Raw genomic sequence first — 14,944 nt, forward strand, 5'->3', positions numbered from 1 at the left:
TTGGAGCCTCCTGTCCCAACAGAACCCCCGGCAGTTGTAAGTACCAGAAATTATGACAAATAGTGTTATAAAGTGCACTCGACCAAATGCTCATCTTCACAGGACGATGAGGATAAATAGTTTCTGCTGCCACAGAGAGGCCTACAGAGGTAATGTTAATATTATGTGTCTAGACATCAAACAATCTACACATTCAGATTTTTTCAAATTTTTATGTGGATAATCTAAGTTTAAATCTAAGTATAAACGGGTATTCTTATCTCTCCCTCCGCCCCATAATGTGGAAGAACAGCTGGAGGACGGTCCATCAACTTCTGTTGCACAGATGAACACAGTTCAGTGATTTCCAGTAAATGCCACAGTTTAATTCTGTAGTTTGTTTAGAACTGCATTATGTAACTCTAATCTACTACTGTGTTTTCAGTTGCCAGTTAAGGAGTTATATAGACTTCATCTTATAAATTTTTTTTTGAAAAAAACTGCAGTAAAAATAGCAATATTTTATTTATTAATAAAAGATAAATTTTATTAATAAAAATGTACTGAAAGAATGAATGAGGTGTTTAAACACCGCTTCCCCTTTAAAAAAGGGGAGGAGACCGATAGAAACTCTGGGTTTACCGAAGAAAACCTGCTCCCGACCAGGGGTGCGTTTCCCGAAAGCATCGTTGGCCAACTATGGTCGCAAGTTCATCGCAATGTCCATTGAACTCTATTGGTAACGACGGAACTTGCGACCATAGTTGGCCAACGATGCTTTCGGGAAACGCACCCCAGGTTAGGTTCACAGAGTAAGTTACCATGGTAACTGACTCTGAGTATAAGTTACCTCTCTTTCTGAAACAGGCTTGACTTACTCTGCTTTCTCAGGTTTAACATACCTCCCATTCTGAAACAGAAAACTCAGAGTTTCCCTCATTTCAGGGTTAACATACTCAGAGTTTTCACTTAACCTCCTTTCTGAAACAGGCCCCAGGCCTGGTGAATTCAGTGTACAGATGCACAATACAACACCATTGTATTCAATTTGTCAATACAAGATCTTAACCAAAAATTGATGCACCTCTAGATGGAAACATCACAACATTAATTTCCTTCAAGAGGTGCATACATTTGTTTCATTTTTGTGACATGGTCTCAATTTACTTTCCGATGTTTTTTGTGAAACCCAGACTATTTCAATATTGCATTATCAATCATAATGATTATTTTAATATTGATTTGAATATTGCTAAAGGGCAGTTAATGAGGAAATGGATAACTTATTGGTTCAACTGTATTGTGCACGATTTGTATTTCGCAGAAAATACTTGATTAAACAAAACACACTCCTGCACCAGACAAGGCAGATTTCAGTGAAAACATGAACATTTCTTATTTGTAGAATGACCGTATTCCTGTTTTTATTGGTAAATGGAAATGTGTAATATTATAATTGCTATATTTTTTTTATTGGCTAGAAATTGGCCTCATATATTCGTCATTGTGGAAGTAAAATTCACTTTCCCCTTCAAAAAATAAACATGTCCAGGACAGGCATTAATGTTGAGCCCTGACACATAAAATCATGTATTAACAGTAGAAAAGCCATGATCAAATTAAAACCAATTGTAGGATTTCAATATAGAATCATTGTGAGGCGCTTTTAACTCAAAAGCAAAATTAAATGTCATTAACCACACTGTATTCAGTTTTTGAGAACATTTAATGTGAACTGCTTAAATATTGTGATAACCATAAAAAAAGACAACTCAAAAAACATTTATAAACAGACATCTGTACAATGCTGTACAGACCTTAATTACCTTGTTCACAATTTGATCTTCAAACATGGCATACACTGCGCCATTTAAATGTTCTTTAATCTTCAAGTAGATCAGGCAAAATATGAACTGATTTCAATTAACTGATGTACCACACGCTTTCCAAAAACAACATTTCTTTCCAAATAGAAAACTACAAAGAACAGTTCTTAGAAACAACTTGAGACACCAGACCAATGTCATGTTTTTTAAAGTCTAAAAGTCTTTTCTTAATCAGAAAAATATATCTAAGCCATTAAAATCAGTGCTCTCAATGGCTGTCTGGCCCATTCCCGATTGTATATATTCATCAAATATGGAGTCATTAGTAGAAGAAGAATAGTTTAAAGTTGCTTCTGGAACCACAGTTGCTACTGAAGAATTTTGCTGTGCGCTTCCATTTGTTGTCTCGCCATTTTGGCCATTGTTCAACATCTCCAGGAGACCCGTGCTGTCAGGTGAGAGGTTACTGGCGGTCGTCACAGGTGACAAAAGCTCAGCGAAGAACTGGTCATAGGCCGGGCTGTCGTAAGCCGAAGTGCTAGAGGTGACGGAGTAGGGCGACGAGAGGGCCGTGCTGTCCGGTCTGGGTGCAGCTTCTCCTCCGCTTCCCAGAATCTGGTTTAGCTTGGCCAGTTTCTTTTTCTTGGCCTTGAGCTTTTTCATTAACTTTAGCCTGAGGGCTTCTGTAGTGTTAATGGGCTGCTGGTCTGCTGAAAAGCTTGGAGTTTTCTTAACAGGTGGACACACACCACCAGGAAGAGTGACTGGTTTGTGTTGAGGCGGTACAGCAGGATTCGCACCAATTGAATTTGCCAATTTCTTGGTTATGAAGCCACCAAACATGTCGGCCGGCTTTGCTGGTAGAGCTTCACTGTCGCATTTCAGACTGAGTTTTGGTTTTGGAGCAGGAGGAGGAAGTCTCACTGGTGTAGAATGGAAGGATGGATGCCGTTGAAGTAATGATGACAAAAGTGGTGAAGGTGCATGTACTTTTGAAGCCTCTGATGATTTCACCACAACTGGATCGGCCACAGAAGGTAGTTCCTTCAAACCAGAAGGTTTTGAAGGTTGACAACTGGACAAACTAGATGCTACTGGAAGACTAGGGAGAGTGACCGGCACGACGGCCGGGCTCTGGGAAATCTGAAGATCCTCAGTGACTCCGTTCACATCAACTAGAGTGAGGGTCACAATGTCTGTGTGTGACAGACCCTCAAATGTGTCCAGTAATGTGGTGCTGCCAATGGATGCATCCAGAGTGCTGACAGCAGTGGAGTCTCCCACAGTGAGCGCGCTGATGACACAACTGTCATTGGCCACAGAGTCTGACAGGTTGTCCGAGAGTTTATCATCGACATTCGTGACCGCCGAGGGAGCTGTCAGTGAGCAAACCTCTGAAGCTTCATCTTTAGTGGAGTCTGCCTCCCAGAAAAGAATGTGAATTTCACTGGCAGGAAATGGAAACCTCTTGTGGATGTTGCAGTGAGGGTGTTTCAAATCATCGAGTTCCACCCACAAGCCTTCAAGACAGAACACAGACATGTAAATTAACTAGGATTATATCCTGTCAATCAAAAGGGGGCGGAAAAACGTGTCAAACTGCAGCTCATACTGTGTGTGAAGAAAACCTCTCTTGTATTGAATTTAGGGCAAGTTAACGTGATAACGCATTAACAGTTAAAATTCGAGGACCCTTAATAATAATATTCAACAATTTTATTGATCTGACTGTACTGACGAGAACTGAACTCAGCCGGACGGTGACATCATTTTATGAAGAACTGCTTTTTAGAAGAAATGAACTTATTTAATAATTGATGATCTTTACAACGGAACTGACTTCAGCTGAACAACAGCCGCAATGCATAATTTTCCTGTTATGACTGTAAAGCTGCTTTAAAACAATCTGTATTGTATAAAGCGCTATAAAAATAAAGGTGACTTGACAAAAGCAGGCTCTATTTGACCCTATGAATCACTCAGTTCAAGCGCAAGTCGTCTCTTCCACTTAACGCAAGCAACAGCAACATGCATGAACATCAGAATGCTATGATGAAAGATACAGTACAATTTACCGAAATGTATCACGTCTCATGTAATCACTCAATAAGTGTTTCAGCCACAGAAAGATAGCAATAAAACAGCTTGTGAACAATGTCACTTAACCTTGCATTTACCTCAGGAAAGTTATCCAATGTTCACAGTTCGTTGGTTAGCAATAAAATACAATAGAGAGGAGCTTATTTACTGTTAATTATACATGCATGTTTGAATAAATTTGAAAGACAAGTTACTGAAAACTACCGTGTGTGCAACCAAGATAAATACAAAAATTTCTGTTTTTATCTGCGTGTAATTATTATATCTGAAAATAAATAGTAATTGAATTTAATAGTTTGGACACTGTTGTTAACTGAGTAAACTGAGAAATTTATGATCTGCGTATGTATCAAATTAACCATTATTAAGTTCAAATCATACATGTTTGGGATAAACATTTCCATATTTTCCAGAGCAACTAATCAGAGATAACCAGAAAAATTGTCTGTAAATCCAAGTTGATAACAGTAGATCATTTTTTTAGCTTATTGTTTATTAGCAACATTAAAATTAAATAAATAATTTACTACCTTATAGATACCAATACCTTAAGTCAGTTGTGCTGGAAAAAATGCATGTGTGAAATATAATTACAGTTCAAGAGAAGTGTTTTCTATTTTAATCCATTTTAAAATGCAATTTATTCCTGTGATGGCAAAGCTGAATTTTCAGCATCATAACTCCAGTCTTCAGTGTCACATGATCCTTCACAAATCATTCTAATAGGCTGATTTGCTGCTCGAGACATTATCATAATCAATGTTGAAATTAGTTGTGCCGTTTAATATTTTTATGGTAAGTGTAATATTTTTTTTTCAGGATTCTTTGATGCATAGAAAGTTCAAAAGAACAGCATTTAATTGAAATATGAATACCTTGTAACAACTTTTGGCTCCAAACTTTTGAATGGTAGTGTGAGTAGATCTGCTAATGAACTCACAGAATCAAACTGGAGACTCACCATTGTTCTGATCATGGATCCAAGTGACGAAGTGCTGAAGATGCTTTTTGTACTGGATAACAGTGCTGACATTGTAGTGCACGTCCTGGAACTCAAACGAGTATTTAGAGAGGTCTTTCCTGGGCAAGCCCTCCACGAAGTGCAGTGCAAACACAGGGGACAACCTGCAAAAAATTAACAGAAAGACAATTATCAATCAACCACAACGACCAACAGAGTTTCAAATATTCAGTTGTGATGAAGTAAGGTGATAAGGAAGAAAGAAATAAGGAAATTTATAGTTATTCCAGCTCTTACCGTTCAAGCACCATTTTCCTCCTCTGGTTTTTACGGTTGCAGTTACTGCACTGAGTGCGGTGGATGGCTTTTAGTGGGTGCCAATCATTCAGAATCTGAGTTAATGTTGTAAGAGTCTTCTCAACACTGCAAGACAAAAGGAGGGTTGTGTTACATGTGTGTGTGTGTGTGTATGTATGTGCTTGACACCAAAACAATTATCTACTCAATCAAAAACCGTTTAATCACCAAATACAAATGGTAAATCCTTACCTGTCGCTTACAGTATGACTACAAAAAGTGCACTTAAATTCCCAACGGACAGTATGCTGGAAAAGATCCTGAGCCCACTTGTCTGACCGTAGAAGGAGAGGGAGCGCAAACACAGGTGTTTCCTGCTGACCTGCATGACAGACAGAAAGATTATCACTCAATACAAATGCCAAGCAACACATTGAAATAAAATTATTTTATGAGCAGATGTTTTTACCAATTTCACACTTCAGTTTAGGCTGGAGGAGTTTGAAGAGTGACTGACGGTACGCAGACAGCTGCCGCTCTGCCTCATGCACGACATCAGCAGGGAGTCTAGTTACCTTATCTGCCAAGAGAAAAACAGGTAAGCTCTAAAAATATTAAAATTAACTAATAAAACCTTTTAGTTTCATTAAAAATTATAGTTTATTGATATATGGGAACATAAATCATTTTAATTTGAAAACAACTTTTAAATGTCATTTTATATCAATATAAATTTATTAAAGTGCAACTCTTATGCTTTTTCTAATATTACATTTCATGGAGTATGTAATATAGCTGTTTGTAAATGTAAATATTTTTAAAGACCAAAGTGCACGACAAATAAAGTTGTTGTCTCCTAAAAGAAAGAATTGATTTTGAACCGCCGAAACGAGTCATCAGCAATTCCAGTCTCACTTCCACTGGCACTTCCGGGGCTTGATCGGGCCTCGTCTGAGCTTCCTCGGGGCCAACAGCCAGGGTTTTTTTGGCCCGCCTTGGCCAAAGCGGGCCAGCTTGGGCTTGAGGAGTAGTCATGAACAGACGCGGAGTTTATCTGAGTCAGGAGACGGCAGCGCCGGATGATTTCATAAACCAGCTAACATCAGCTTTAAAAAGACTTTTAAAATCATTTTAGCTCAAAACTCACTTTCAGACAGCAGCAAGTGTTTAACATAACTTCTGTTTGTGATCCGATGTGGATTCTGGTCACTGTATAAGGCAGAAATAATTATATGCGATGCAAAAGACTATGCACGCTAACCATAGTAAAAGTAAATACGACAGCTTGAAGAAATCAGACAAATCACATAGGCTATCACGATCGTGTATTTATTTTATCTGTCAGTACGCCTCATCTCTTTATACCGGACTCTCTAATATCCATATTTGGCTCTGCATACGTCAAAATAAAGCAACTCCGGTTTTTCGGGAGCCTCCCGTGTTTCTCTGACTGAAAATATAACTGAATTGGGATTGCTAAAGCTCCTCAGGTCTTATTTTTGTTGGAAAACTTGTAGAAATTATCGTTCTTTCTAAATGTGATATAAACATACTGTCCTGTGACTACAAATAAACAGAAACAGACGCAACTGAATAAGTCTGTCCTCTTTCCTTTGTGAGATAACGGTAAATAACACTTTATTTCTGTGACTAATGTGCAATCTTGACAAAAAAAAAAGTTTTGTGGTCAACGTATCACTTATTAGTATAAAACTGTGGTAAAACATCGATGCTTGGGTTTTAATTATTTAGGTAAACAACAAAAATGCCAACAAACGTCGACTTTTATCATATACGTTTTACAATCTCGCTAATTTCCAGTGATTTCTTTCTGATTAGTTTTCTGATAAAACTTAAATTTTGGGGTGAAATGAGTTTGTGTGATGTTGTTCCAGGAGCGTGTTACTGGCGTTTTATTTAGTGAAGCACTGCTGATCTTTTGGTCCGACTGTGGAAACGCAGCATGGTTTTTGGCTTGGCGCTATAAGTCCGAGGCTATTGGTCCAGCCCGGCCTATTGAAAGTCCTGGCTCGCACTGGCCTGACAGTGGAAAAGCGGCTATTGGCTGCCCGTGAAGAACGTCTACTTTGACCCAGTCTCGAACACTGAGGAGAGATTTAATCTTCGAACAAACCATTTTTAGACTCTTCTAGAATTAGGTGTTAATTGTAGGAGACCACGACAACAAAATTAAAAACCTTTAAAATAGCATAATAGGGGCTCTTTAAATATATAATAAGTATTTTTATAAATATATTATGATTGGTAGAGGTGGACGATATACCAGTAAACACAAACCAGCAGAAATTTGTCAACCAGTAGAGATTTTGGATGTCTCTCTATCGCGGTAACGCTCATGTCACACAGCTGCGCTGCGGCATCACAAAAGCTTAACATTTGAATGCGTTTTTAAGCCTTGAGGTTGAAAAACAAGATATTTTAGACCATTCAAGCACAATAAGCAGCGAAAGAGCTCATTTACACTTATGTGGCATCATGTCCTCGTAAACATGGTAATTTATGTCTTAAGTGTATGTAAACAGTTGAGAAAGAAAATGCCTTCAGTCTATAGTATGGCCCTAGCCTGGGTGCCAGCCCGAACCCCGCCCACAACATTTTTTGGTCGGGAAGTTCGGTCTGGACTCGATCCGTTGAGGAGTAATTATGCTCGGCTCCCAGAAGGCCGGGCCAATTAAATTGCCAGGGCGGGCTTTAATCGATGATGGACAGATGATCTGCGGTTACGTAATCACCCACGTCACCAAAGAGCGCTTGATTTAAATTAGTTTACAACAAAGAAGACTGCCGCTGGAGAATTGAGATTTCACGAGTTCACACTTGCAAATAAGTCAGATAGAATAAATGCGTAGATTTCACGAGTTCACACAAATAAGTCAGATGCGTATATGACGTGCTGTCCGAGGAGAGGGCTGTGGGCTCGGTAGCCATACTCCCCCCGGTATTCCTGGTTGTGAGAGAAAGAGTGAGGATTCGGGGTGGTGGAGGGATGCTGAAAAACTGTCAAGGAGTGTTAGGTAAGTTGACAGAGTGAATATGCTTCCTCATGCTGATATAGGGTAACGTTAGACATGGTATTGTTTGATGACAAGTTGATATTGGATTGATTATTTGTACGTGTTCCTCCCGAACTTTGTTTATGAAACATCATGTGTAGATTCCGCTATTGCATCTGTTATAGAAGATATCCACAGCGCATTCATTTTAAAAGAGGAACAGAGAGCCGCCACATTTTGTTGGTTGAAAATATGAATGAAGAACATGCGTCATTTACTCCGTTGCTCTGATTGGTTGTAGGTCTATCAATTGAGTGCAGTTTTTTTTTTTCCTGGTTCGGTTGAGACACGCCCCATAATTAAAGTCCTATGGAGCAGTATCAGACTCACATTCTGACTAGAATATGAGTATGACGAAGTCAGGCTAGTATGGCCCCATACTGAATTACTTTCATAACATTAATAAGAATAAATGTATATTTAATTTACACAGTGAAGACTACATAGTGTTTTAGTACATTTGATTAGCAGTACATATTATGTAGTAGCTATTTCTTATTTCAAATGCTTTAAGATTTTCAGGTAGGTCTATTTCATTTTTGTGTATTCAATCTATTTAAAAAATCATTTCATTGTAATTATCAGTTTCTTTGTTCTTATTTTATAAGGTTAGTAGGCTAGTATTAGTTTGCGATATTGGAATTGGTGACGAGAATTATGAAATGATGGTATAATTTTTTTTTTTTTTGAAAAAAAGAACTATATCATGATCTATATAGTTATCGGAAAATAAAATTAATCATGACATCTCTTGATATAAGATTTTGGTCATATCGCTTACCCCTAATCAATATCTATTTATAACAAAAATCGTGTGTTGATATACATGAATACATATAAATAATTTAAATTTGCAATATAACTATATATTAAACTCACATAACATTATACAAATACATATATGTGGTAACACAATCCCTTAAGTAAATTTTTTCTTCCTTTTACCTTCACACTGTTGCTCCTTGGCTTTTAGATATGCACATGTCTTATCATATGTAGAGCAAAGGTTCCAGACGGCGGAGTTGCTGCAAAGCTCTGATGTCAACTTGTCTATGAGCTTTACATTCTGACACGGAGTCTCTCTGATGGTCTTGCAATTCACGAGCATCACCAACAATGAATCCAACCAACACAGGTTGTCCTCATTCTTCCAGAAGATATGAGGTTGCACAGGAACCATCTCTGATGATTCCATATCTACATCCATTCCGAAGATCTCCTCGACCTCATCTTGAGTACTAGATACACAAATATCCTTCTTGTCACACAGATCTAAAACCTCATGGGTAGTAGCAGGTAGATCTTTAGGATGTTGTTCCTCAGTGCCCTTAACAGAGACAGTCTTTCCAAGTATTGATTGTTCACCAGCCTCCTTTGGAAGGGTGTCGTCAATGACATCAGCATCACATGGCTCAGGCTCAGCAGACAAAACGTCCAGTTTCTCCTCTCTCGATCGCTTTAAAGGGGAGGATGCATCATCGACATCGGACAGGGAAGAGATGTTCCTCTTGCATCCATCTTTAGACAAACCAGCACGCACATCTTCCAGAGATCTACTAACCAATGGGTAAAGGCACTGCAAAACGACAGAAAAACACACCACAGATGTAAATGACCATTTTACTGGCCCATCAGTCTTCTTTAAAATGAGTCACAAGCATCAAATATACAACAAATATCATATTACCAAAAACAATAAACAGTTGGTCAATATCACAAAACTTGTCAAGAACATGTTCAGCACCTCATACCAAAAGGACAACAATTATATTTTGCATTAAGTAAATAAAGGCTAATTTTAGAACAATAATTTTTTTTTTTTGCCACGTAAAATGTAATTAACAATGTTGACATTTTCATGACAAATTAGGCACATTTTCCCTCTCACTGTAAAGCAATGTTTTACTGTAATGTGCACATGCATACGAGTCACAAGATTTTCAGGGGTGATTGTCATCACTTACCTCTATTTTATTTTATTTTATTTTTTTATCAAATCAGCAGCATAAATCAAACGAGGTACAACGAAAACATTACCTTACTGTGAAAATATAATTTGAAATGTTTTATTTTCCCCAGTCTTTTAGAACGATAAAATAAAGCGGCGACAAATGGTGTTCACACCGATCGCGAAACGATTGATTGCTTTAGTCTAACTCATGCCTGCACGATAGGTGGCACTGACCAGAACCAAATTATTCAGCTGACCGTCTTTGACCACTGAGAAGAATCACTGAAATGTTGGTGCATAGCATCAACCATGGGCAAATTTCAAACAGCGTTTTTTGCACCCTTGAAGGGCACTTCGGGGAGGGGACGCCATTTGTAGGAGCGTTCCAAACGAAAGCGAACAACTGAATCCCTTCACGAAGGGCCCTTCCACAGGTCCGTTAGCAAAGGGAACATGCAGTGGTCACTTAAGGGAAGTAATTTAATCATTTATGGCCATGTTCTGCCCTTCGGAGTGAGTAGGGCATAGGGATGCTCACTTCTGATTGGAATTTTCCCCATAGAACCACTAAGACATCTGTGGGGGAAACTTCAAGACACTTGTAAAATGTATTTCAACTCCACTGCTGATTGACAGTATGAACATGCCAATTCTCTTTCTTCCGGAATGCTTTTCAAAAGAGCTTTCTGTGCTATAGCACCACCAATCTCATCCTTTTGTGCAAAAGCATTGGCTCCGGGCATATGATCTAAAGCTCAACTCTAATTGGACAGCCCATTTCATTGGACACCGGGGGAAAAAATGATACTGGTCGGTAAGAAAAAAAAGAAATCCTGCTGTTGCGCATCGATTATTTGCGCCCGGTATGAATAGCTCCATAGAGATATATAGTTTCGATTCATCGTGTTGCACAGTCACGTCCCTTAATCGCGCTCAGTGTGAAATAGTCTTAAGTTTCAAAATTATGAATTATTATTTATTCAATAAAACAATCATTTAGTCCTTTTGATTTTAGGGTAAAATGACCCAGATATATTCTTGACAGGTTTTTGTGAGATTCACACGATTATCTATTAAATGTCAGTTCCTGATAAGCAACAGGGGAAAAAAAACATTTGTAATGTTGTAGAAACTCAAGTGTTAATGGATAACCGGCCTCACCACTGGATTTGTACAGAGCATAACAGTCTCCTCCAAGTTGAGAGCAAAAAAGCGGAGGGCATTTGTCTGACCTTTTACCAAGCACCAAGGACAGTTCCCAGGTGAGGCATTTCTGTCTTCACACTGTAAAAACCAAAAACAACAGATGAGAAATCACAGAAAGCTTTAAAACAATCAACAACACTCCTTACAGAAAATAGAATACAAAGACATTAGTGTACAGTACATAACTAAAGTGCTTCTATGACTATTCTTTCGCCTTTTACATCACAGATTTCAGTGTTGTTTCTCGTTTGTGGTGGGCATCAAATCAATACTTTGTCCATACACTATAGAAATAATTTTGAAGGTGACAGGGGAGCTTTGCACGAGTGACAGAGGGAGAGAACTGAGCATAACTGACTTTTCCCAAATACCCCACCACTGCTGGGGTCGGAGCCCCTATACCAGTGCCTTTGCTGTTCATTTTCACGCCACTGAAGTTTCCATTCTTTGATGAGTCCTGCTGCCATAAACTTGACATAACCTTGTCACCTGGCTCACCGCCTGAATACGCTGCAGTGAGAAAGAATATTTCATTTCTGAGACATCAACTGACCCATTTCCAGGCTGACAAACAAAGCAAACATTTCAAACTACATCCGCATTTACAGAAGGAAATACAAGTGCATGCCAGTCAGTAAGAGAACAGCATTTAAAGTCAAGATAGATATCACAATATGGAAGAAAAGATTACAGCAACTATTAATTTGCTATTGTTTTTTCTTCCATATTGTGATATCTGTATATCTGATTGGCTTCTCAAACAAGTAAAAAAAAATAAATAAGGCAGGACTTGATTTTGTTCATTGGAAGTTGATTGGATCGTGGTTTGCTACTGCTTCAACCATAGATATTATATAGAGACTATATGATGTCTATGGCTTCATTGCAAGTTATTTTGATTAACTATTTAGGCTCATTAACTTTATTTATCCGTGCAAATTCTTAAATTTTTTTTTTATTTATAACAAAAACTGAAATATTCCATAAGGAAAAAACAAGAATTGTCCGTTATGATTTCATGGTGACTAACTTTGAGCTTGGTTTCAGGGTTACTTTACAATCAGCGCGCGACTTGTTTTCAGGCCAATCACAATTCAATATGCAAATATATGTTAAGACGACGACCATTCCAATTCAGCATGCATTGCAAATAAATAATTTTGAATGCTGAACGGTCCATCAGCAAGTTTATTAAAAAAGTTATCTAAAATTTCTTAAATTGATCAAAACAAATTAAACACACCACCCAAGACTGAAATAATCTGTAAAGTAAACAGTTTGGGCTGAACCAGTGTATAACTTAATGTTACGGGTTTAAAACATACCCTAACCAGAATGCTGAAGGAATAGCATGCTCTGCCTTGCAAATACTGACAGCCAAATCAATAGGTTTTCAATCGATCTTATGACGTCAGTACTGTTTTCTTACTGACATTTGAGTTTATGAACAAGCGTAGCTGCAATGTCGAATACGCAAGACTCTTCCGATAACTGCCTTATTAAATACATATACAAAGTCTTTAGATATTTAATGATGTTTCTTTGCTGGCTAATATCAGGCGCTAACAACCACGGCAACAGTGAGCTAAGATGACAAGCAGATCGCCTCAATCTAAAAGATTGCATTCACAACAGATTCCCGGGGCGCAAAAATCTGGACCAACACATACCTCAAACCCGGTTCGAATGTTGAAAATTTCCACACAGGATTTCATACACGCATTTGGTAGTTCCAGCACGCCGGTAGGAGACATTTCAACGTGCATGCTCTCAGTCGTACGCTTAACGTACTACTTCCGGTTTTGTAGGAAGAAGTAATAAAGTTTTTACAAAGCTTCTTTTACAGCACAAGCGCGCCATCATCTGGAGAGTGTGCGTGCATTATCGAACGATTGTCGAAATTAAATTAGGCAGGGATTGAATAAACAACAACAACAACAACAACATCAAAACACTCAAGCCTAGACTATAATTAACAGTAGAAACACGCAAATAGACAAACAGAAACGTGTTAAATGAGATATAAATTATTTAGAATGTTGATTGTGTTTATAAAAATAGTGTAGGCTAAATAAAGCATTTAATATATTGTTACCCACAGTTTCTCTCAAACCTTGTTTGTATTTGCACCGTGCGAGTGTAATTATATAAACGAATGGAGAGAGCAAATATAGCTTACATAATAAGTTAATAAATAAACATACAGATAAGACAGGAACATGTATACATTAGCCTCATTTTAAAAGCAGCTGTTTTAGGGTTCAGTTTTCATATTTGGGTAACACTTTACAATAAGGTTTCATTTGTTAACATTAGTTAATGTATTAACTAACATTAACTAATAATGAGCAATATTTGTTACAGTAGCCTATTTATTAATCTTTGTTAATGTTAGTTAATTAAAAATACAGCTGTACATTATTTTTTCATGTTAGTTCAGTGCATTAACTAATAAATAGTCTACAACTTTTGATTTTAATAAGGTGTTAGTCAATGTTGAAATTAACATTAACAAATATGAGCATAAAATAAATACTGTAGGTTATTGTACATTCTTAGTTCATGTTATGCTATACCAATGAAACCTTACTGTAAAGTGTTATCCATATTTGAAATTAAAGACTTTCAAAACAAAATAAGATTACATCGATATCATGATCATTTGTTGTCGTGTTCACTTTAAAGTCTATTCAAAACGAGACAGAATAAGGGCAATGGAAAAATAATAAACGGAGGTGTTACAGAATGCACATTTATCACAAATAACGTATATGCTGGTGCCTCATTTTCTGGATATTAATTCAATTGCTTGGTAAATTAACTTTTTGTATGCCAATATTTTGATTAGCTTGTCGATTAAATTAAATCAACCAGGAGTCGTTAGATTTCTATATAAACTATTCTTTTATAAACGCTTCTGCCCTAATTAAAACTTTTTTTCTTAAACCTTGTTCTTTTAAATGTGATATTTCAACAAAAGTATGCATGCCACATAATTCATGCAAGCAAATTTTATATATCAGCATATCAAAAATAAACATCTTCGTATAATGCATTTCTTATCGATAATACCTTTTCAATAGGTAACAGTAACAGCGCCTGTGACCTGTCTGCTCAGTAGGCTACCTATTTTTTACAGTCTATGCTCAGTACATCATATGCCTGTGCGTCTGTGAGCACCTTTTTACAGTCGTGCTCGAGCGGCGACGCGCCTGTATTGAGGAGTCGTAGGGCGCTACAGCTGCTCTCTTATGAAACAATAGAAGGCTATATGGGCATCAATTCCCCATCAGGCTCCTTTGGCGGTTTATCTGCGCCCCTCCGTCCTACACAATACGAATTTGCATAATTTCCCCCCAAGATTTACCCATTAACATGCATAGGCTTCGGTTCTTTCGTGTGCTTATGGCATTACATTAATTTGGTTTCTAAATTATGCCCTAGATAGAAATGCATTATGTTAAGCTATTGCTGTCTTTTTTTCAGGCCAAACAATTACTATCAGTGTAGCGTTTCTATGTCTGTGATAGATAGCTAGATAGATAGCTAG

General features: G+C 37.6%; 1 protein-coding gene across 1 annotated transcript; it reads right to left on the reverse strand.

The window, feature by feature from the left end:
- Positions 1-1,686: 1,686 nt before the first annotated feature.
- uspl1 (ubiquitin specific peptidase like 1) lies at positions 1,687-13,188 on the reverse strand. The gene is made up of 9 exons (XM_084399936.1): positions 13,065-13,188; positions 11,753-11,904; positions 11,350-11,472; positions 9,183-9,813; positions 5,633-5,743; positions 5,416-5,545; positions 5,164-5,289; positions 4,867-5,030; positions 1,687-3,325 (listed from the first exon to the last, which is right to left on the reverse strand). The coding sequence occupies exons 2-9, from the start codon at positions 11,870-11,872 to the stop codon at positions 2,037-2,039; spliced, it is 2,694 nt and encodes an 897-aa protein (XP_084256062.1). The 5' UTR covers positions 11,873-11,904; positions 13,065-13,188; the 3' UTR covers positions 1,687-2,036.
- Positions 13,189-14,944: the final 1,756 nt, after the last annotated feature.

Source organism: Rutilus rutilus (genome assembly GCF_951802725.1).
Source record: "Rutilus rutilus genome assembly, chromosome: 25".
NCBI lineage: Eukaryota > Metazoa > Chordata > Actinopteri > Cypriniformes > Leuciscidae > Rutilus > Rutilus rutilus.

Bases quoted from the DNA above. Each gene is read 5' to 3' on its own strand.
- uspl1 (XM_084399936.1), bottom strand. From the start codon at position 11,872: ATGTCAAGTTTATGGCAGCAGGACTCATCAAAGAATGGAAACTTCAGT. The intron at 5,546-5,632 runs GTAAAAACATCT...TCTGTCATGCAG, and splicing joins TAAACTGAAGTGTGAAATTG to GTCAGCAGGAAACACCTGTG. The intron at 3,326-4,866 runs GTGAGTCTCCAG...TCTGTCTTGAAG, and splicing joins GATCCATGATCAGAACAATG to GCTTGTGGGTGGAACTCGAT.